Here is a 17457-nt window from a genome sequence, read left to right as displayed (position 1 = left end):
TTTATGAAGTCCAGTTTACCTGTGTTTTCTTTTATAGATCCTACTTTTATGTCATATCTAAGATATATTTTCCTAGCCCAAAGTCATAAAGGTTTTCTATGTTTTCTCCTAGAATTTTATAGCTTTAGGTTTTACATGTAGATCTATGATCCATTTTGAGTTAATTTTAGTCTAAGTACAAGGTATGAGTCAGAGTTCCCGTGTTTGCATGTGGGTGTCCAGTGTTCTGGCCTTGTTTGTTCTAAAGCCCAGTCTTTCCCCACTGAGCTCCTTTGCATCTTTAATGAGAATCGGTGGACCATATCTGAGAGAGATCTGTTCCTGGCTCTCTTTCCTGCCCTATGGCTGTGTTTGTCCATCCTTATGCCAGGACCACACCATCATGGTTACTGTGCTTTTATAACAAAGGTTGATATCATGCAGTTTGTCTTCAAACTCTGCTTTTCATTTTAAAATTTGCTTTGGCTATTTCAGCTCCTTTGCATTTGAATATATATTTCTAAATCTGTTTGTTTTTTTTCTACGAAAATTCCTGAAGGATTTTGACTGATATTTTACTGACTGTAGATCAGTTCAGAGAGAATTGGAATCTTAATAGTATATATTTCAGTCGATAAACACAGTATATCTCTCCATTTATTTGGCTCTTAAAAACTTTTCCAGCATTGTTTTGTAGCCTTCGTTATACAGGTGTTGTACCTATTTTGTTAAGATTATTCCCAAATAGTATTTTGGACACTATTATAAATAGTATTTCAAATTTTTTTCAGTTGTTTATTACTAGTCTATAGAAATGCATTTGGTTTTTGTATGTTGTCCTTTTATTAGTTCCAGTAATTTTTTTGGTAGATTCCTTAAGATTCTATATGTTTGACCATTTTGTCTATGAATAGATTTTTACTTTTCTTTGCAAAGTTTTTGTCTTTAGGAGCATTTATTTTTCTGGCTATATTGCCATGTGTGTAAGATTTCCAGTTGTGTCAATAAGAGATATTGAAAGTGGATGTGACTTGCCTTGTTTCCAACTGTGGGGGGAAGGCATCCACTTTTTCATGTTTGAATGATGATGTTAGCTGTGGGTGCTCTTCATTAGGAAGCTCCCTTTTTTTCCTGATTTCCTGAAAATTTTTATCATGGCTTTAGTTAAATGATTTTATTTTCATCTATTAAACTCGTGTGGTTTTTCTTTTGTAGTTTGTAGTAAATTTCATTAATGTAGTAAATTTCATTGATTTTTGAATGTTAAACCAAAGTTATATTCTCAGGATAAACCCTACTTGGTTATCATGCATATTTTTTCTATATTCAGGATTTGATTTGCTAACATTTTTTAATTTTTTTTTTTTTTTTTGAGTGAAAGAGCATGTGTGTGAGTGGGGGAGGGACAGAGAAAGAGAGAGAATCCAAGCAGGCTCCATGCTGTCAGCGCAGAGCCCAATGCGAGGCTCAGTCTCATAAACTGTGAGATCATGACCTGAGCCAAAATCAAGAGTCATACGTTTAACCGACCAAGCCACCCAGACACCCTGATTTGCTAATATTTGTTTTTAAGGATTTTGTGTCTGTGTTCAAGATACATAGTAGCCTGTAGTTTTGGTTTTATTTTTTCTTGTAATATCTTTGTCTGCTCTTGGTATCAGGATAATGCTCATCTCAAAATGGATTGAGAAATGTTCCTTCCTCTTCTACTTTCTAATCAGAGAACGTGAATTTTTCTATTCTTGAGTCAGTTTTGTGTCTTTGAAAGAATTTGATCATTTCATCTGTACTTTCTAATTTAGGCATAATTAGTTCATGATATTCCTTTATTATCCTCTGATGTACATGAATTGGTGGTGCTATCCCCTCTTTTATTTCTGGTAGTAGTAATTAGTGTCTTTTCTCTCTCTCTTTTTTAAGTAGGTCCCATGCCCATTGTAGACTTTGAACTGATGACCTTGAGATTGAAAGTAGCATGCTCTACCAACTGAGCCAGACAGACGCCCTAGTGTTTTCTGTCTTTTTATCTTGATCATTGTAGCTAAAAAGTTCATTGAATTTTATTTATCTTTCAAAGAACTGGTTTGGGTTTAATTATTTTTTTCTATTGTGTTTATTTCTAATCTTGTATTTTTTTTCCTTCCTTTTTTCTACTTATTTTCAGTTTACTTTGCTTTCCCTTTTTTCATTCCTTGAGGTAGAAACTTAGATCATTGAATTAGACCTTTCTTGTTTCCTAATGAAAGTATTTAAAACTTTAAATATCCTTCTAAGAGCTGTTTTAGTATCCCACATATTTTGATATGTTCTTTTCCTTTTAAAAATTCAATTCTAGATATTTTTTATTTTCTCTCATGCTTTCCATTTTGGCCCATGATTTATTTAGAAGTATGTTGTTTAATTTCAACAGATTTGCAAATATTGCAGGTATATTTCTCTTATATATACTATATAATTCAACTCCTTCTAAATATATTGAAAATTTTAAAAACTCTTTTAATGTTTTATTTATTTTTGAGAGAGAGAGAGAATGAGCAGGGGAGGGGCAGAGAGAGAAGGAGACAAAATCTGAAACAGGCTCCAGGCTCTGAGCTGTCAGAGCCTGACGCGGGACTCGAACTCATGAACCACAAGATTGTGACCTGAGCTGAAGTCCGATGCTTAACTGACTGAGCTACTCAGGCGCCCCTTGAAACTTTTTAATGGCCTAGCACATGGTCTGTTTCTGTGAGTGTTCTACTTGAAAATAATGTTGTTGGGTAGCTTTTCTGTGAATGAATATTACATCCAGTTGGTTGATACTTTAGTTTGAGTCTTCTCTAGCCTTACTGATTTTCTGCATACTTTTTCTATATTTTGCTGAGGGGGGTATTGAATTTCCAACTATAATTGTGGATTTGTCTGTTCTTTTAGATCTGTCACTTTGTGTTTTGTGTATTTTGAAGTTCTGTTATTATGTGCATACGTATTTAAAATTGCTATGTCTTGATGAATTGGCTGCTTTATCATTACAAAATGATCCTTAGTGATATTTCTTATTCTGACATTTTCTTTGTTATTATTATGGTTGCCTTCAGCTATTTTATTAGTATTAGTTACACGACAAATCTTTTTATCTTTTTACCCTACCTAGGTCTTTTAAATTAAAGTGTATTTCTTATAATTAGTATTTTATTCATTCTTATACTTTCTTTTAGCAGGTAGCCATTTACTTCATTGGAGTCTTTGGACCATTTATAGTCAGTTTTAATGACCTATTTGGTTGGGTTTAAATCTATGATCCTGCTCTATTTTCTGTTTCACACATCTGTTAATTTCACTCCCTTACCTGATTTCTTTTGGTTTATATTCTATTTTATATTCTATTTTCTCTCTCTCTCCCTCTCTTTCTTTCTCCCTCTCTCTCTCTCTCTCTCTCTCTCTCTCTCTGTCTCTCCTTTTTTTTCCCCCAGTGGTTACTCTGTGACTTACAATATACATCTTTACCTCATCACTGTATGCCTTCACATAATATTATACCGCCTCAATGTGGCAAAGATTGTATTTTTAGTAAATGTTATTGGGGCCATTGGAAAGCTAGTTGGGAAAAGTTAAACTTAGATTCTTTCCCCACACCGCTGAGAAAGGCAAAACTCAAAAAGAATCAGATATCTAAACATAAGAAATGAAGAATAAAAGGAAAAAAATTGATGAATTTTCTTTAACCTGGTTATAAGTAAAGGCTTTCTAAATTTAATTTTATTTTTGAATGTTAAACCAAAGTTATAGTCTCAGGATAAACCCTACTTGGTTATCATGCATAATTTTTTCTGTATTACGGATTTGCTTTGCTTTTTTTTTTCTTTTCTTTCTTTTTTTTTTGAGTGAGAGAGCACATGTATGAGCAGGCGAGGGACAGAGAGGGAGAATCCCAAGCAGGCTTCAGGTTCTGAGCTGTCAGCACAGAGCCCGACACAGGGCTCAAACCCACAAACCATGAGATTATGACCTGAGCCAAAATCAAGAGTTGGGCACAACCAACTGAGCCACCCAGACGGCCTGAAACTAAAAAAATTCTTAACAAAAATATCCCCATAAAGAGAAAGAAAGAAAAAAAAGAAAATATCCCCATAGAGAGTCACAAGAAGAATTGACAAACTAGGAGTAACTATTTACAGTGTGTGTGATAGATAAAGGTCTGATGTTTCTAATATCAAACAGACTCTTAAAAATAGGAGGAAAAGACCCCAAATTCTATGAATTGCCAGTCTGCAAACTATGGCATATACTGGCATTCTGCTTTTGCAAATAAAGCTTCATTGGGACATGGCCATGCCCACCCATTCCCATGTCATCTGTGCTGCTTTTGCCCCAGAATTGCAGAGTAGGGTGATTGCAACCAAGACTGTGCCCACTGCCCAGAGTGCTTCCTATCTAGCTCTTTAAGAAAAGTTTGCCAACTCCTAGTATAGGAAAATGGGCAAAAAATATGCACAGCCAATTCATAAGATCAACTAAGGAAATACATGTGCACAAAGTAATTCTTTGTAGCACTACTTATAATTGCACAATATTGGAAACTATGTAGCTCTCCAAGCCTCACAAATTGGTTGAATAAACCTAGGATGTTCACATTGTGGGGTACTATGCAGTTGTCAGAAATAATGAGAAAGCTTTTTATGACTTGGAATGAGGTGTTTTTCCAGGAGATGTTAAGTGGAAAAGCCAAAAGTAAGAGTGGTTCTAGTATGCCACCTTTTGTGTGAGCAACAAGGGAACACAGCAAAGCCTGTATGTGTGTAGAAGGGGCGCAGGAAGGACAGACCAGAAAGCAATGAAGCTGGTCGCCCCCAGAGGTGGGATGGGTGGGTGAGTGAAAGTTCAGTGACATTGTTTTGAGTTTGTCTTAATATGGTTTTGACTTTTAGAAGTTTGTTAGTGTAATAAAAAATTTCAAACCATAGACTTGAAGTATAGGAAGAGGGGGAAACCCCTTAAACTGAAAGCAAGTAGAAATAAACCCAGTCATATTCCTGTGAAGTATCATAGCCACATTTAAGGGGGTGACAAAGAGAGAGGCAGAATAGGTAAGCTGTGACACAGTACTGGACCATACGCCCACAGTCTTGGACAAAGTTAGGTGTGAACAGCAAAGAAATCTTGTTTTTTGTTTTAATTTTTAAAGTTTATTTATTTAGTTTTGAGACAGAGGTGGGGGGGGGGGAGAGACAGGAGGGCAGAGAAAGAAAGGGAAAGAGAGAATCCCAAGCAGGCTCCATATTGTCAGCACAGAGCCTGATGTGGGGCTCAAACCCACGAACCGTGAGATCACAACCTGAGCCAAAATCAAGAGTCGGACACAACAGACTGAGCCCCCAGGTGCCTCGAAATCTTGAACTCTTGCTTGTTTGTTTTTGTAGCAGTATAGGTTATGCGACTTAGAAATTATTTTATATACATGATAATATTGAGCAAAAGTGTTGATATTATTGGGAGCCAGGATTCCTACTGTGGAAGAAAGAAAGTCCAAATATGAGTGGGAAAGGCAAGAAGAACCTGTGGGGTGGATTGGGATTGGAAGTATTGGTGTGGATTCATTGTTCCTGAGATTTAAATATGTGTCTATTTATGCTTTCTGTGTGCACATGCACATTGCCATCGAGTGTCCATGAATACATGCGTGTGTCCATGAATACACACTATGAATGCATAGTGTACTTTTTTAGCTCTGTATTCCAAAAGTGGCACAGACGCTGTGGTGGTAATGAGCACACCTAGCAGCCAGATCTTGATCTTCAACATCTTTCCCACACAGGAGAATGAGGGCTTCTGCGAGAAAGAGCTAATTCAGGGCTGGAGCATGGTAGCATAAGATGACTCTGAGGCATCTTATGACAGGGTGTAAGGCAGTGCTTTAAAAAATGATGGGGGCAGGGATGGCTCGGTCGGTTGGGCGTCCGGCTTCGGCTCAGGTCATGTTCTCACGGTTCATGGTTAGAGCCCCACGTCAGGCTGTGTGCTGACAGCTCAGAGCCTGGAGCTTACTTCCAATTCTGTGTCTCCCTCTCTCTGGCCTTCCCCCGCTCACACTCTGTCTGTCTCTCTCTCAAAAATAAATGAACATTTAAAAAAACTAAAAAATGATGGGGGCATGTCACAGGTCAACTCACATAGGATCCCACTGGCCAAGTCTGGGACAATTTGTACATCAAAATAGTTAAGAACCATATGCTTTAGAGCAGTTGAGCAGTGCATGAGTCACTCCTGACGATAGATAGATAGATAGATAGATAGATAGATAGATAGATAGATAAACAGACAGAATGTTGATGGGTAAAGTTAAATGAGGTGCTAAAGTTGGAAAATAATTTTGCAACCATTGCAGTAAAAACTTGCTTCTGGCAAGAATGATCCAATGTCTGTTAAATGCAGGGAGAAAATTCTATGAGGATTAGGATATTTGTATGGTCTTCAAGTGCCTTCTCACACATTGCATATTAGTTGCAGAAGAAAAAATAGTGACAATCAGTGTAGAACCCAGACAGCGTTTTGGGTGATGAAAATCTGTCCCTGTGAGGATAATCTGGACATGATATTTGGGTAGTATTTCAGCCAGGAATGCAGCACCTGGATTGAATCATGAGAAAACCTCAAGCAAACTCAAAATGAGGAATGTTCTACTCAATAAAACAAAAGAACTGGATTCTTTCAAAATGTGAATGTCTTAAAGGACTAAGAAATGTTCCAGATCAAAGGAGAATAGACAGGCAATGACTAAGTTCTTGGTTCTAGAACTTGGCTGGCTTCAGGTTGGAGGACGGGGATACTGTGGAAGGATGTTAGGGCATCAGCTGCTGTGCTTGCCCTTGGACAGCGGGGTGTGTCTGAGGCTTGGGGTCCTGCTTACCTGTCCTCCCAGGCAGTGCTGTTGACCGGTGCCCTTGGCCATCACCTGCTGTGTTAACCTTAGAGCACTTATCAACCTTCCCACTGTTCTTGTTCACTTACATGTGTATATATTTCTGCTTGTTTTCACCCAGCAGGTGGTGAGCTGAGGACAGACTCTTATCTGTCATTTTGCTGCTTTACATCTCCCAGAACAACATTTCTTAATAATTACTAAGGAACACCAAAGAACTTTTAGTTTGGGTGGCTTAAATCTCCTGATATTTATCATATTAGAAGTTAAAACTAAAGATTTAAAAAATATTTATGAATCCATTCAAAAATAGCATTAGGAAACTCATCACATCTTCATATAAATACCACATATTTATGGAAGAATTTCTAAAATGGAGATTTGGTGAGAAGAATGGGCCTGTTCTCCAGTGCAGCCAGTCTCCCTTGCAGCCAGCATGATGGAGGCACCTGGGCCCTGCGCCTTGTCCCCATTCAGTCGGCTGTGGCTCACATGATGTGGGGCTTCTGGAAGACTTGCTGTGTGCTGTGAGGAGGGAGGGAAGGACAGTAGCCTCATGAACCCTGAAAGGGTCCCTGGACCACTTTGAAAATCACTAGCTTAAAAAAAGTTCTAGCTCCCAGAAGGCCTTCAGTAAATATTTGTTGAATGAATTAATGAATTGCAAAGTGGCTGCGTGGTGGGGCCAATGCTTGGTTGGATTTATGAATTCCAATGTGTTCGTGCAGTTGGTCACTAGGCCCCGTCTCCACATCCTATCTCTGGAGGGATGGCGACCTCTGGCCTCATTGCTCCTCTTCCCCTGGCAGGTGTCCCTGTGAACAGCAGAGTGTCCTCCAAAATCCAGCAGCTTCTCAATACCCTGAAGAGGCCAAAGCGCCCTCCGCTGAAGGAGTTCTTTGTGGATGATTTTGAGGAGCTGTTGGAAGGTGAGAGATCTCGGACTGGCTCTCGTGTCTGAACGGGGTGGCTGTCACGTCCACGGTTGTGGGCAAATGTGCATCATGCAAGGTCACACTGTGACATTACAACACACCGAAATGACCCTCCCTCTGTTTCCAGCTCCTATGGTCAGCGTGTGTCATGGTGAATTCAGCAGCACATGTGACTGCTGGCTTTATTTGAACAGGGAAAAAAACACATTGCTCATAGTTAAGGGACTTAAGATTTTTCTATGCCTCTGATCCAGTGCTTAGTACTTGGTTACAAGAATACTCCTAAGGTTTCATTTTATTTACGTTATTTCAATTTTTTTTTTTTTTAAGTAGACTCCATGCCCAACATGGGGCTTGAACTCAACCCTGAGATTGAGAGTTTCACGCTCTACTGACTGACCCAGCTGGGTGCCCCCATTATTTCATTTTTTGTTTAAACTTTAATTCTGAAATACTTGTCTTCCCATGATTTAAAAGTGTATTTTTGGCATAGTTTTGGCCCTTTTTCAGAAATTTAGTCTCTCATTTATGAATGAGATACACATTTAGGAAAAAAGAATATAGATTTATTTGTAAAAGAAAATGACCAAGAAATAGGAAGGAGTATAAACCTATAGAAAAGGGACAGAAATAAAGCCTAGTATAAGGTGCAAGTGTGCTCATGTGTCAAGAGCCATGGGGCGCATGGCCAGCTCGCCCCTCTGCCCCTCGCCTCTGCTGTGCAGTGTTTGCCCTGCCAGCCCCCACCAGGTGTCTCCTCACTGAGGGTCAGACACAACTTTTAGGGCATCGCTTTCCCCTTTGTCATCAGATAACACAGATGCAGAGCGCAGTGGTATAAATGCTGTTCCGAGCAGTCTTTCTTACATGTGGACAAATGTTGGCTACACAGCCACTGGAAACATAAGAGATTTTACTTTATTTTCTCTTTCAACCTGGTGATGGGTGGTTTGCATGAGCAGACTGAAACGCGACTCTGCTCACTTTTGTCCTTTATAAGTGGGACCCACGCCTGGTTCTCAGATGTCGTCAGGGTTGGCCACAACCCCGTGAAAGCCTCAACGTCACTGCTGCCATCCTGGGATTGTCCTGGGGGTTTACAGTCACCAGTGGCCATCATTGTCCAGGACGAATCTCCATCTGTCCTTTGGTCGGTTGGCCTGTGACTATTATAATGATAAGGAAATCTGGACAAATTCTTGAAATCTTGTTACAACTGGTGTTTTTTTTTTTTTTTTTTTTTTTTGAGAGAATGCTTAAAAACAGAATGTGTGGATGGTTCTATGAAGTGCTAATTATTAAATTTCGATTTTGCTTATAGTGCAGCAACCAGATCCAAATCAGCCAAAGCCTGAGGGAAGCCAGACGGCAGTGCTGAAAGGGGAGCCCCTGGCCGTGGGGACCGCCTGGCCACCGTCCCTGCTGGCTGCCTTGCAGCGCTGGGGCACGACACAGCCCAAAGCCCCCTGTCTGACTGCCTTGGACACAGCCGGGAAGGCCATCTACACCCTTACCTATGGCAAGTGTCAACAGAAAGCAGTTGGGCTCTGGCTTAGCTGTAAAAATGTTACATGTGTCATGTCATACAGCACAGACATACAGCTTCATGAACACGATAGAGCAATTCCTGAGAAACCAACACCACTGTCAAAACTGTCACTCCAGGTGCCCCTCCTGGACCACTGCCCCTTCCTCCCAGCAGAGGGGACTACTCACTGACCGATGGTGACCAGCCACTGCTCTGGTGTTGAGGTTCACATCTATATATGCATCTCTGAACAATGGAATTTAGTTTTGTCTAATTTTGAACTTTGTATAAATGGAATCATACAGTATGTATTTTTGTGTTTGGCATCTTTTGGTTCTGTATTATGTTTTTATGTAACACAGATCATAAGCATCTGGCTTGATGCATTCTCACGGAGTGATATGCTCCTGTAACCAGCACTCAGCTCCTGAGCATTTCCAGGTCCCCAGCCCCCGTTTCCCTTCCAGCACATGCATCCTCACACTGGCGGGGAACTGTCACATGCCTGTGACCGTTGCCTCGCTTGTGTCTCAGTTTTATGTCAGTGGAATTATGCGAGACTCAGCCCTGATGTGGTGTGAAGCTGTAGCTCTTCTCATTGATGGATGTTATTTTAGCGTATGAATATGCCACCACTATGCCCGTACTCCACGGTTGAGGGACACCCGCACTGTTTCCACTGGGGCTATTGTGTATAGTGCTGTTATGAACATTCTTAGGTGCGTCTGGCTGGTGGAACATGTGCAGGCATTTGTGCTGGGAATGTGTACACGTACGAGGAGACTTGTGCAGCTTTAGGACACACGGTCACCTGGTTTCCAACGCGGCCGCAGTGACCTTCACTCCAGCCGGCAGTTTGTGTGGACTTTCAGTTGCTCCCCATCCTTGTCAACTTGATATTGTCTATGTATTTCATTTTAGCCTTGCCTGGAGGTGTGTTGTCCTGTCAAGTTGTATTGCTAACTTATTTGCATTTCTCTGATGGCTAATGATGCTTTTTGTATGTTTATTGGCTATGTGAATATTCTCTTTTATGTACTATCCAAATCTTTGGCTCATTTTTCTATTTGGTTGCTAACGTTTTCTTCTTTGTATGTTTCAAATACATGTCTTTTGTCAGATTTGTTTTGCAGGTGTCTTCTTCCACTCTTTGGACTGTCTTCTAACACTTTTATTGGTGGCTTTAGATAAATGAGAAGTCCTAATGTAATTAATCTAACTTATCTATTTTTTTCCCCTTGTCCTGTTTGCCACACCTAAGGTCACAAAGATATTCTCCTACCTTTTCTTCTAAAAACTTGTTTTACTCTTCGTATTTAGGTGTCATGATTCACGTACAATTTAGTTGGTGTGTGGTGTGACATTGGAGTCGTTTTCTTCCCCGATGAAGGTCTGGTTGACCTATTGCCATTCACTGAAGAGGCAGTGCTTCGCCCGGGGCCCCGCAGGGCTGCCTTGTCGTGTATCGGGTGGAAACACACGTGTGGGCGTGCTGCTGCTCTCCATGCCGTTTGCACAGGCTGTTTTCTGTTCCTGCTCCCTGAACAGCTGTAGCTGTGTGAGTCCTGGTGTCTGGTATCGACGTCCTTTGGCTCTGTGATTGTTTCTTAAGGTTTTCCTGACTCTTCTTGGCCTGTTGTATTTCTAAGCCATCTTTAGAATCAGTTTGTCAATTTCCAGAAAAATTCCTGCTGGGATATTGATTGGCACTGCATCGATTCTGTAGTTCAAGTTGAAGAGAACCGATGTTATTACAATTGCGGAACCTTCCAGTTCTTGACTGTGGAGTATCTCCCCTATTTCAAGGCCTTCTTTAATTTCTCTCAGTAAAGTTTTATACTTTCGAGTCCAGCGCTCTTGAGCATCTTTCATTAGATTTATTCCTGGTGGAATGGAATGGAATGGTTAGAAACTGTTGCTTGTATATAGAAGTGCAATGGATTTCCTCAGGTGGTGATTTTGTATCTAGTGATCTTGTAAATTAACATTCTTTTTTGTTTGTTAGTAATTTGTCCATATATCTTTTGGATATCCTGTGTTCAAAATCATGTCATCTATGGCCAAAGACAGTGTTATTTGGACCTTTCCAGTACTTACACCTTTTATCTCTTTCTCTCCTCACTGCACAAGCCAGAACTGCCAGTACGATGTTGGATAGTGGGCATTCTTGCCTCCTTCTCCATCTTCGGTGGAAAGCTTTGGGTCATGAAGTATGATGTTTGCTGTAGTTTTTTTTACTTGTTTTGTGGTCGAAATTCTTTGTCAGATTAAGTAAGTTCCCTTCAATTCCTAGTTTAGTAAAAGGTTTTTTTTTTTTCTTATGATGGATGGCATTGAACTTTATCAAACACTTTTTCTGCTCTGTCAAGATGATCATATGGTTTCTCTCTCCTCTCCACTTAATTTGATGAGTTACATTAATTACATTAATTTTCAAATGTTAAGCAGCCCTTACATTCCTAGAATAAATTCCACTTGGCTGTGATATCTTCTTAACAAATGTCTGGATTTGATTTAACCAATATGTTGTTTAGGATCTTTGTATCTGTGTTCATTAGAGATTGGTCTATAATTCTTTAAGGAAGTTGCTCATTGCCTGCTGTGAGGGGTGTGGCTGTTGACCACCTCCTCCTGTTGAATTCATTTTTCCGGTCTCTCTCTCCTCTCCTTCTCAGACTTTGATTACACTTATACCTTTTTTGAATCCTGTGTAGCTTTCATGTTCTTTTTTTATATTTTGTATTCTTTTCTATATATTTAGTTGACTCTTGAACAATGCAGGGGTTAAGGGCACTGAGCTCCTGCACAATTGACAACCCAAATATAAGTTTTGACTCTCTGAAAACTTAACTACTTAACTGTTAGTCTACTGTTGACCAGAAGGTTTACCGATAACATTGGTAGTCGATTAACACATATTTTTTATATGTTTCATGTACCGTATTCTTACAATAAAGTAAGGTAGAGAAAAGAAAATGTTATTAAGAAAATCATAAGGAACATGGGGCACCTGGGTGGCTCAGTTGGTTAAGTATCCGACTCTTGATTTTGGCTCAGGTCATGATCTCATAGTTTGTGAGTTTGAGCCCCACATCAGGCTCTACGCTGGCAGTGTGGAGGCTGCTTGGGATTCTTTCTCTCTTTCCTTCTCTCTCTGCCTCTCCCCTGATAGCACTGTCTCTGTCTCTGTCTCCCTCTCAACATAAATAGACATTTAAAAAAATTAAAAAAAAAAAAAAGGAAAATCATAAGGGAAAAAAATACATTCACAGTATTATACTCTATCAAAAAAACCCACGTGTAAGTTGACCTGTGTTGTTCAAGGGTCATCTGTACTTCAGTTTGGAGATTTATTTTCCTTAATTCAAAATCTCTAATTCTGGTTTCTGAAATTTCTATTGTATCGTGAAATTCCTGATGAGTTCTTAATTTAGATATTGTCTTTTTGGTTTGGTCTTTTTGGAACAATTCTGTGTTCTGATTCCTATTATAATTTTCTAGGAAAATTCTTTATCATTCCATGCATTGTCTTTATCTTTTCCTTTATTTCCTTACCATGACTCTGTCGGCAAGCTCCAGGGTCCTGTCACCTCCAGGCCTGCTGCTCTTGTCTGTACTTTCTCTTGGTTTTAGTCTGGGGAACTTGTCTTTTGGGATGCATAGTACCTTTTTGATTGAATGATAGACACTGTGTGTAAAAAATTGTTGAGGCTCCAGGTGATGTGGCCTTCCTTGAGAGAAGTTCCTTCCTCTCTACTCTTGGCAGGTACCGTGGTGGCTGGTCACTGCAGTCAAGTCTGAGCACCTGTGTGCTTTTCCTCTGGGGTCCCCCAACCCTGGCTTCTATCTCGTGTACTACTAAGAATCCCACATTGCTTCTCAGAGGTTTTCAGCATGGATTTTCAGCCTCCTGTCGTTCACAGTCCTAGGACTCAGTAGGTCTTCTAGGGGGAGGCCGGCTGTGCTCTCACGGCCCCCAGCCTCTGCCAGCAGCTCTGCTGTTTTCTTCGTGCCTCAGAGGCAGTGATCCACAGGCATGAGGCATGAGATACTCCATCTCCTGTGGGTGCCAGAACCCTAAACACCCAGCTTTTATAAGAAACAGCTGTGCACAGTCAGCTCCCCTCCCCAAGGGTTTTCTCTCTGGAGTCTTAACTCCTTTAGTTGACTTTGCTGCCTCCAACAGATGGTTTCTGCATTTTATCCAGTTTTTAAATTCTTTCAGGTGGGAGCCCTGGTCTGCCACCAGTACTCTCTCCTACTTGGAAGCAGAATCTTTTTCCATTATGCTTTTAAGATTCGTCCATATTATTGTGTATAGTTGCAGCACATTGATCTCTGTCAAGGAATGAATATATATCAGAATCTGCATATCGGTCGGTTATAATGTTGCTAGACATTTGGGTGATATCCAGATTTGGCTATCACAAACTGTGCTGCTAGGAACATTCTGGGGTGTGCCACCTGGTACATAAGCATGCATTTTTGTAGGGTATGTACTTCAGAGTGGAAGTGTTGGGTCTGAGATTATACGTATCTTTACATTTATCAGATAATGCCAGTCTTTCCCAGTTTATGTTTACCTGATCAGTGTATTCGCCCCACCTGTTCCCCATCATTGTCAGCCAGGCTTATTATAGCTAATCTGATGAGAATATGGTAGTAATATTTCATTTTGGTGTTAATTTGGATTTTCCTGAAGACTGAGTAGGTTGAGATCTTTTCCTGGATTTTTTTTTTTTTGAATCATTTGGATTTTCTCTTTTGTTAAGTACTATTGAATCTTTTACACATTAAAAAAAAATGTTGTCTTTATTTATCTTGAGAAAGAGAGTATGAGCAGGACAGGGGCAAGCAGAGAGGGAGAGAGAGCACTGTCAGCACAAAGCTGTATGTGGGGCTCGTGCTCACAAACCATGAGGTCATGACCTGACCATGACCTGAGCCAAAATCAAGAGTCGGATGGTTCACCGAATGAGCCACACAGGTGCCCCTACACATTTTTAAATATAGGGTTATTTGTGGGAATTTTGTATGTGCTCTGGATACCAGTCCTTGTCAGTGACGTGTGCTACAAGTGTCTCCCACTTTGTCCTTTGGCTGTTACTCCCGAATGGGAGGTTAGTGAGCAGAAGGCCCTTCCATTCCTGCCTAGTGCTTTGTGTTCTCAAGGACTCTCGCTCCGCCAGGATCATAAAGCTATTCTAGTATCTTGTGAGAGCTCTGCTGTTTTGTGTGTGGTGTGGGGCTGGGTCTCGGGTCAGATTTTCAGGACGGATAGCCAGCCGTCTGTGCTCGTCCCCACAGGCTGCCACTCTTCTCTAGCGCACCTGTGTCCTAGGTGGACCGGTCCACATGCGGTGGGTCAGTTGGGGTTCTTTGTTTCAGCCCACTGGGTTATATATAGCCTTAGGCCAGGACCACACTTCCTTAATTACTGTGGCTCTGTAGTAAGTCTTGACATCCGTGGAGGAATCTCGCTTCCTTCTGCAGGAGTGTGTCAGCTGTTCTCATCCGTGTGTCAGTGCCAGCTTTGGGATCAGTTTGTCAGGTGCCACAGGCACACCTGTTGAGATTTTGGTTGTAATTGCTTTGAACAGTTTGTAAATTGACACCTTCGCATTATTGAGTCTTCTAGCGCACGGACATAACATATCCTTCCATTCATTCAGATCTTCACTTTATCTCAGTAATGTTTTATAATTTCTTGTGGTGAGACTGCATATCTTTTTTAACACATATTCTTAGATATGTGGCATGTTTGTTTTAATCGTATTGTAAATACAATCATTAAAAATTTTTACTTAACATTTATTGCCAGTATACAGAAATGAGATAGTCTTTCTACACTGTTGTGGTGTCTGGCAGCCTTGCTAACTTCAGTTATAAAAGATTCATAATGTGCTCAGTCACATCATCTGCAAATAATGAGTTTTGTTTCCAACCGCTTACCTTCTCTCCACCCCTCCACCTTGTTGCATTGGCTAAGACTTTCAGTAAAAAGGCCTTTGTCCTTGACTTATTTCTACTTCTTCAGGGAAAGCTTTCAATACCTGACCATCGATTATGATATTTCCTATAGGATTTTATCACTTTAGGGAAATTTCCTTCCATTTTGAATTTAAGAAGGATTTTAAAAATCATTTAAAATCCTGAGTGATTGTTAAATTGTTTTACTTTTTTTCACCTTTGTTAATGTGACAAATTATGTTGATTTTCTGTTGAAACTTTTTGCATTCTTGAGATAAACTGACCTGGTCATGATGCATTATTCTTTTTCTATATAGCTGGATTGGAAATCTGTATGTATTACAGTTATCAACATCTTGAATTGACCTTTCTATATAGACAAAGGCAACAGTGCTTTGAATTGAGTATTTTTTTTCTCATTTGTTTCTTGGGTCCCACGGTTTGCTCACTTCACAATGTTGAGCCTAGGTTTAGTATTATTTGCAATGAAATTTTACCACTTATTCAGAGGGCGTGGCTGCTCCACAGGAATTTGAGGGAGGTAAATTGTGACTCTTGTGTTACCTCTTTGGTACATTATCGCATGGGGTAAATGTCAAGGCTGCTGTGGGTGTGGGGATGGACTCGGGTTTTTTTGTCTTCCTACCCCATGTCACCCCGGCCTTGGTCTACCTCCCCAGAGACCTTGACTCTTTGTTTCATCTCCCATCTTCCTCGGGGAAGCTGTCCTCTGCTGAGCATCCACTAGGGCTCTGTACTGAGACTGTGTGCCAGCGGGGAGGGGTCCTGGGTCTAGGGGCTGGGTCCTGGAGGGCCAGACACACCACTCCAGCAGCCAGTGGCTCTGAGCAGGTTACTGACACCTCCCAGACTGTCTTCTCTTGAGTGGAACCTAGAGATGGAGGTAGGACCCACCTCATGAATCATAAAGGTTAAAAGAACTGTATGCCACTCTGATAAGGGATGTGGTTGAGAGACATTTAATGACATGAAAATGCACTCACAGTGCAATGTTGATTGAGAAAAGCAGAATGAAGTATTGTCCCATTTCTTGAAAATTGCACATGTGTATATGTGTGTGTGTGTGTACATGTAACCGAAATAACGCTGACTTTTTTCTGCTAGCTTTTCTATGTTCTAAATTTTCTATAATAAAATCCTGTTCTATTTTTGTATTAAGAAAAATAAATCTATAAGTTGTGTTTAAGATAAAACTACGATGTTCATTACAGCATTGTGCAAAATAGTTATCAGTTGGAAACTACCTGAATTTCCAACAATAGAATGATGGTACATTATGGGGTATTGTGATTGCTACATTAAAATGTTAATAATTAGTTTCTTAAATTTTACATTGCTTAGTATTTTTATTTTATTTTAGGCAAACTTTGGAGTCGGAGTTTAAAACTAGCTTATACTCTACTTAATAAACTGACTAGTAAGAATGAACCACTACTTAAACCTGGAGACAGAGTAAGTAACTAGAATATAACTTATTGGAGTGAGCAAAAACAGAAACTCTAAAAATATGTCTCATTGAAATCAGTATTCCATCAGTTGGCTAGACTTCTAGCATTAACGCAAGGGATTTAAAGTCAACAAAGAAAAAATATTAAATATGGAAAAAGTTTATGATGATGTACATAAGATGATGGTTCTTTTTATTCTTCCTCATTGCCCAACCACTGACTCTTCAAGTTCTTTCCTCTTTGACTTCATATATATTGATTTTAATAAAAATATTAATGTTAATAAATATTAGGTCCCCAAAGCTTAGGTTTTATGAGAGAACATTGATATAACTTTGAAATTCTGTGTGTTTCCTATTTACCTCTTCCTCTCTTCCATATGACCAGGCAGCCCCCTCTTGCCTCACTGCAAAGGTGGTTACGAAGGAGGCTAGAGACGTGGTGTTCCTTGTACTTACTGCACTGCCCAACATTTTTGGCAGTAGATACATGGGGCTACTTAAATTGACCAGAAGTAAATAAAATAAAAAATTTAGTTCCTCAGTCACACAAGCCACGTTTCGAGGGCTCATGCATAAGCCACATGTGGCTAATAGCTACCACATTTGATAGCTTGAAGATAGAACATTTGTATTATCATAGAAAGTTCTGTTGGCCAGCACTGCTCCAGGCAAACTG

The 17457-nt window shown here is 40.1% G+C and overlaps 1 protein-coding gene across 3 annotated transcripts in view; it reads left to right on the top strand.

The window, feature by feature from the left end:
• Nucleotides 1-17457, top strand: part of DIP2A (disco interacting protein 2 homolog A) — a 117122-nt gene that overhangs the window by 52781 nt on the left and 46884 nt on the right. For all 3 annotated transcript variants that reach the window (XM_049627660.1, XM_049627661.1, XM_049627662.1), the window contains 3 exons: nt 7687-7806; nt 9134-9331; nt 16692-16783. In XM_049627660.1, the coding sequence (XP_049483617.1) occupies nt 7687-7806; nt 9134-9331; nt 16692-16783 (410 nt within the window). The remainder of the gene's footprint in view (nt 1-7686; nt 7807-9133; nt 9332-16691; nt 16784-17457) is intronic.

Source organism: Panthera uncia, chromosome C2 (genome assembly GCF_023721935.1).
Source record: "Panthera uncia isolate 11264 chromosome C2, Puncia_PCG_1.0, whole genome shotgun sequence".
NCBI lineage: Eukaryota > Metazoa > Chordata > Mammalia > Carnivora > Felidae > Panthera > Panthera uncia.
The sequence above is the reverse complement of the archived record's forward strand: the minus strand, read 5'-3'. Positions and strand labels throughout refer to the sequence as shown.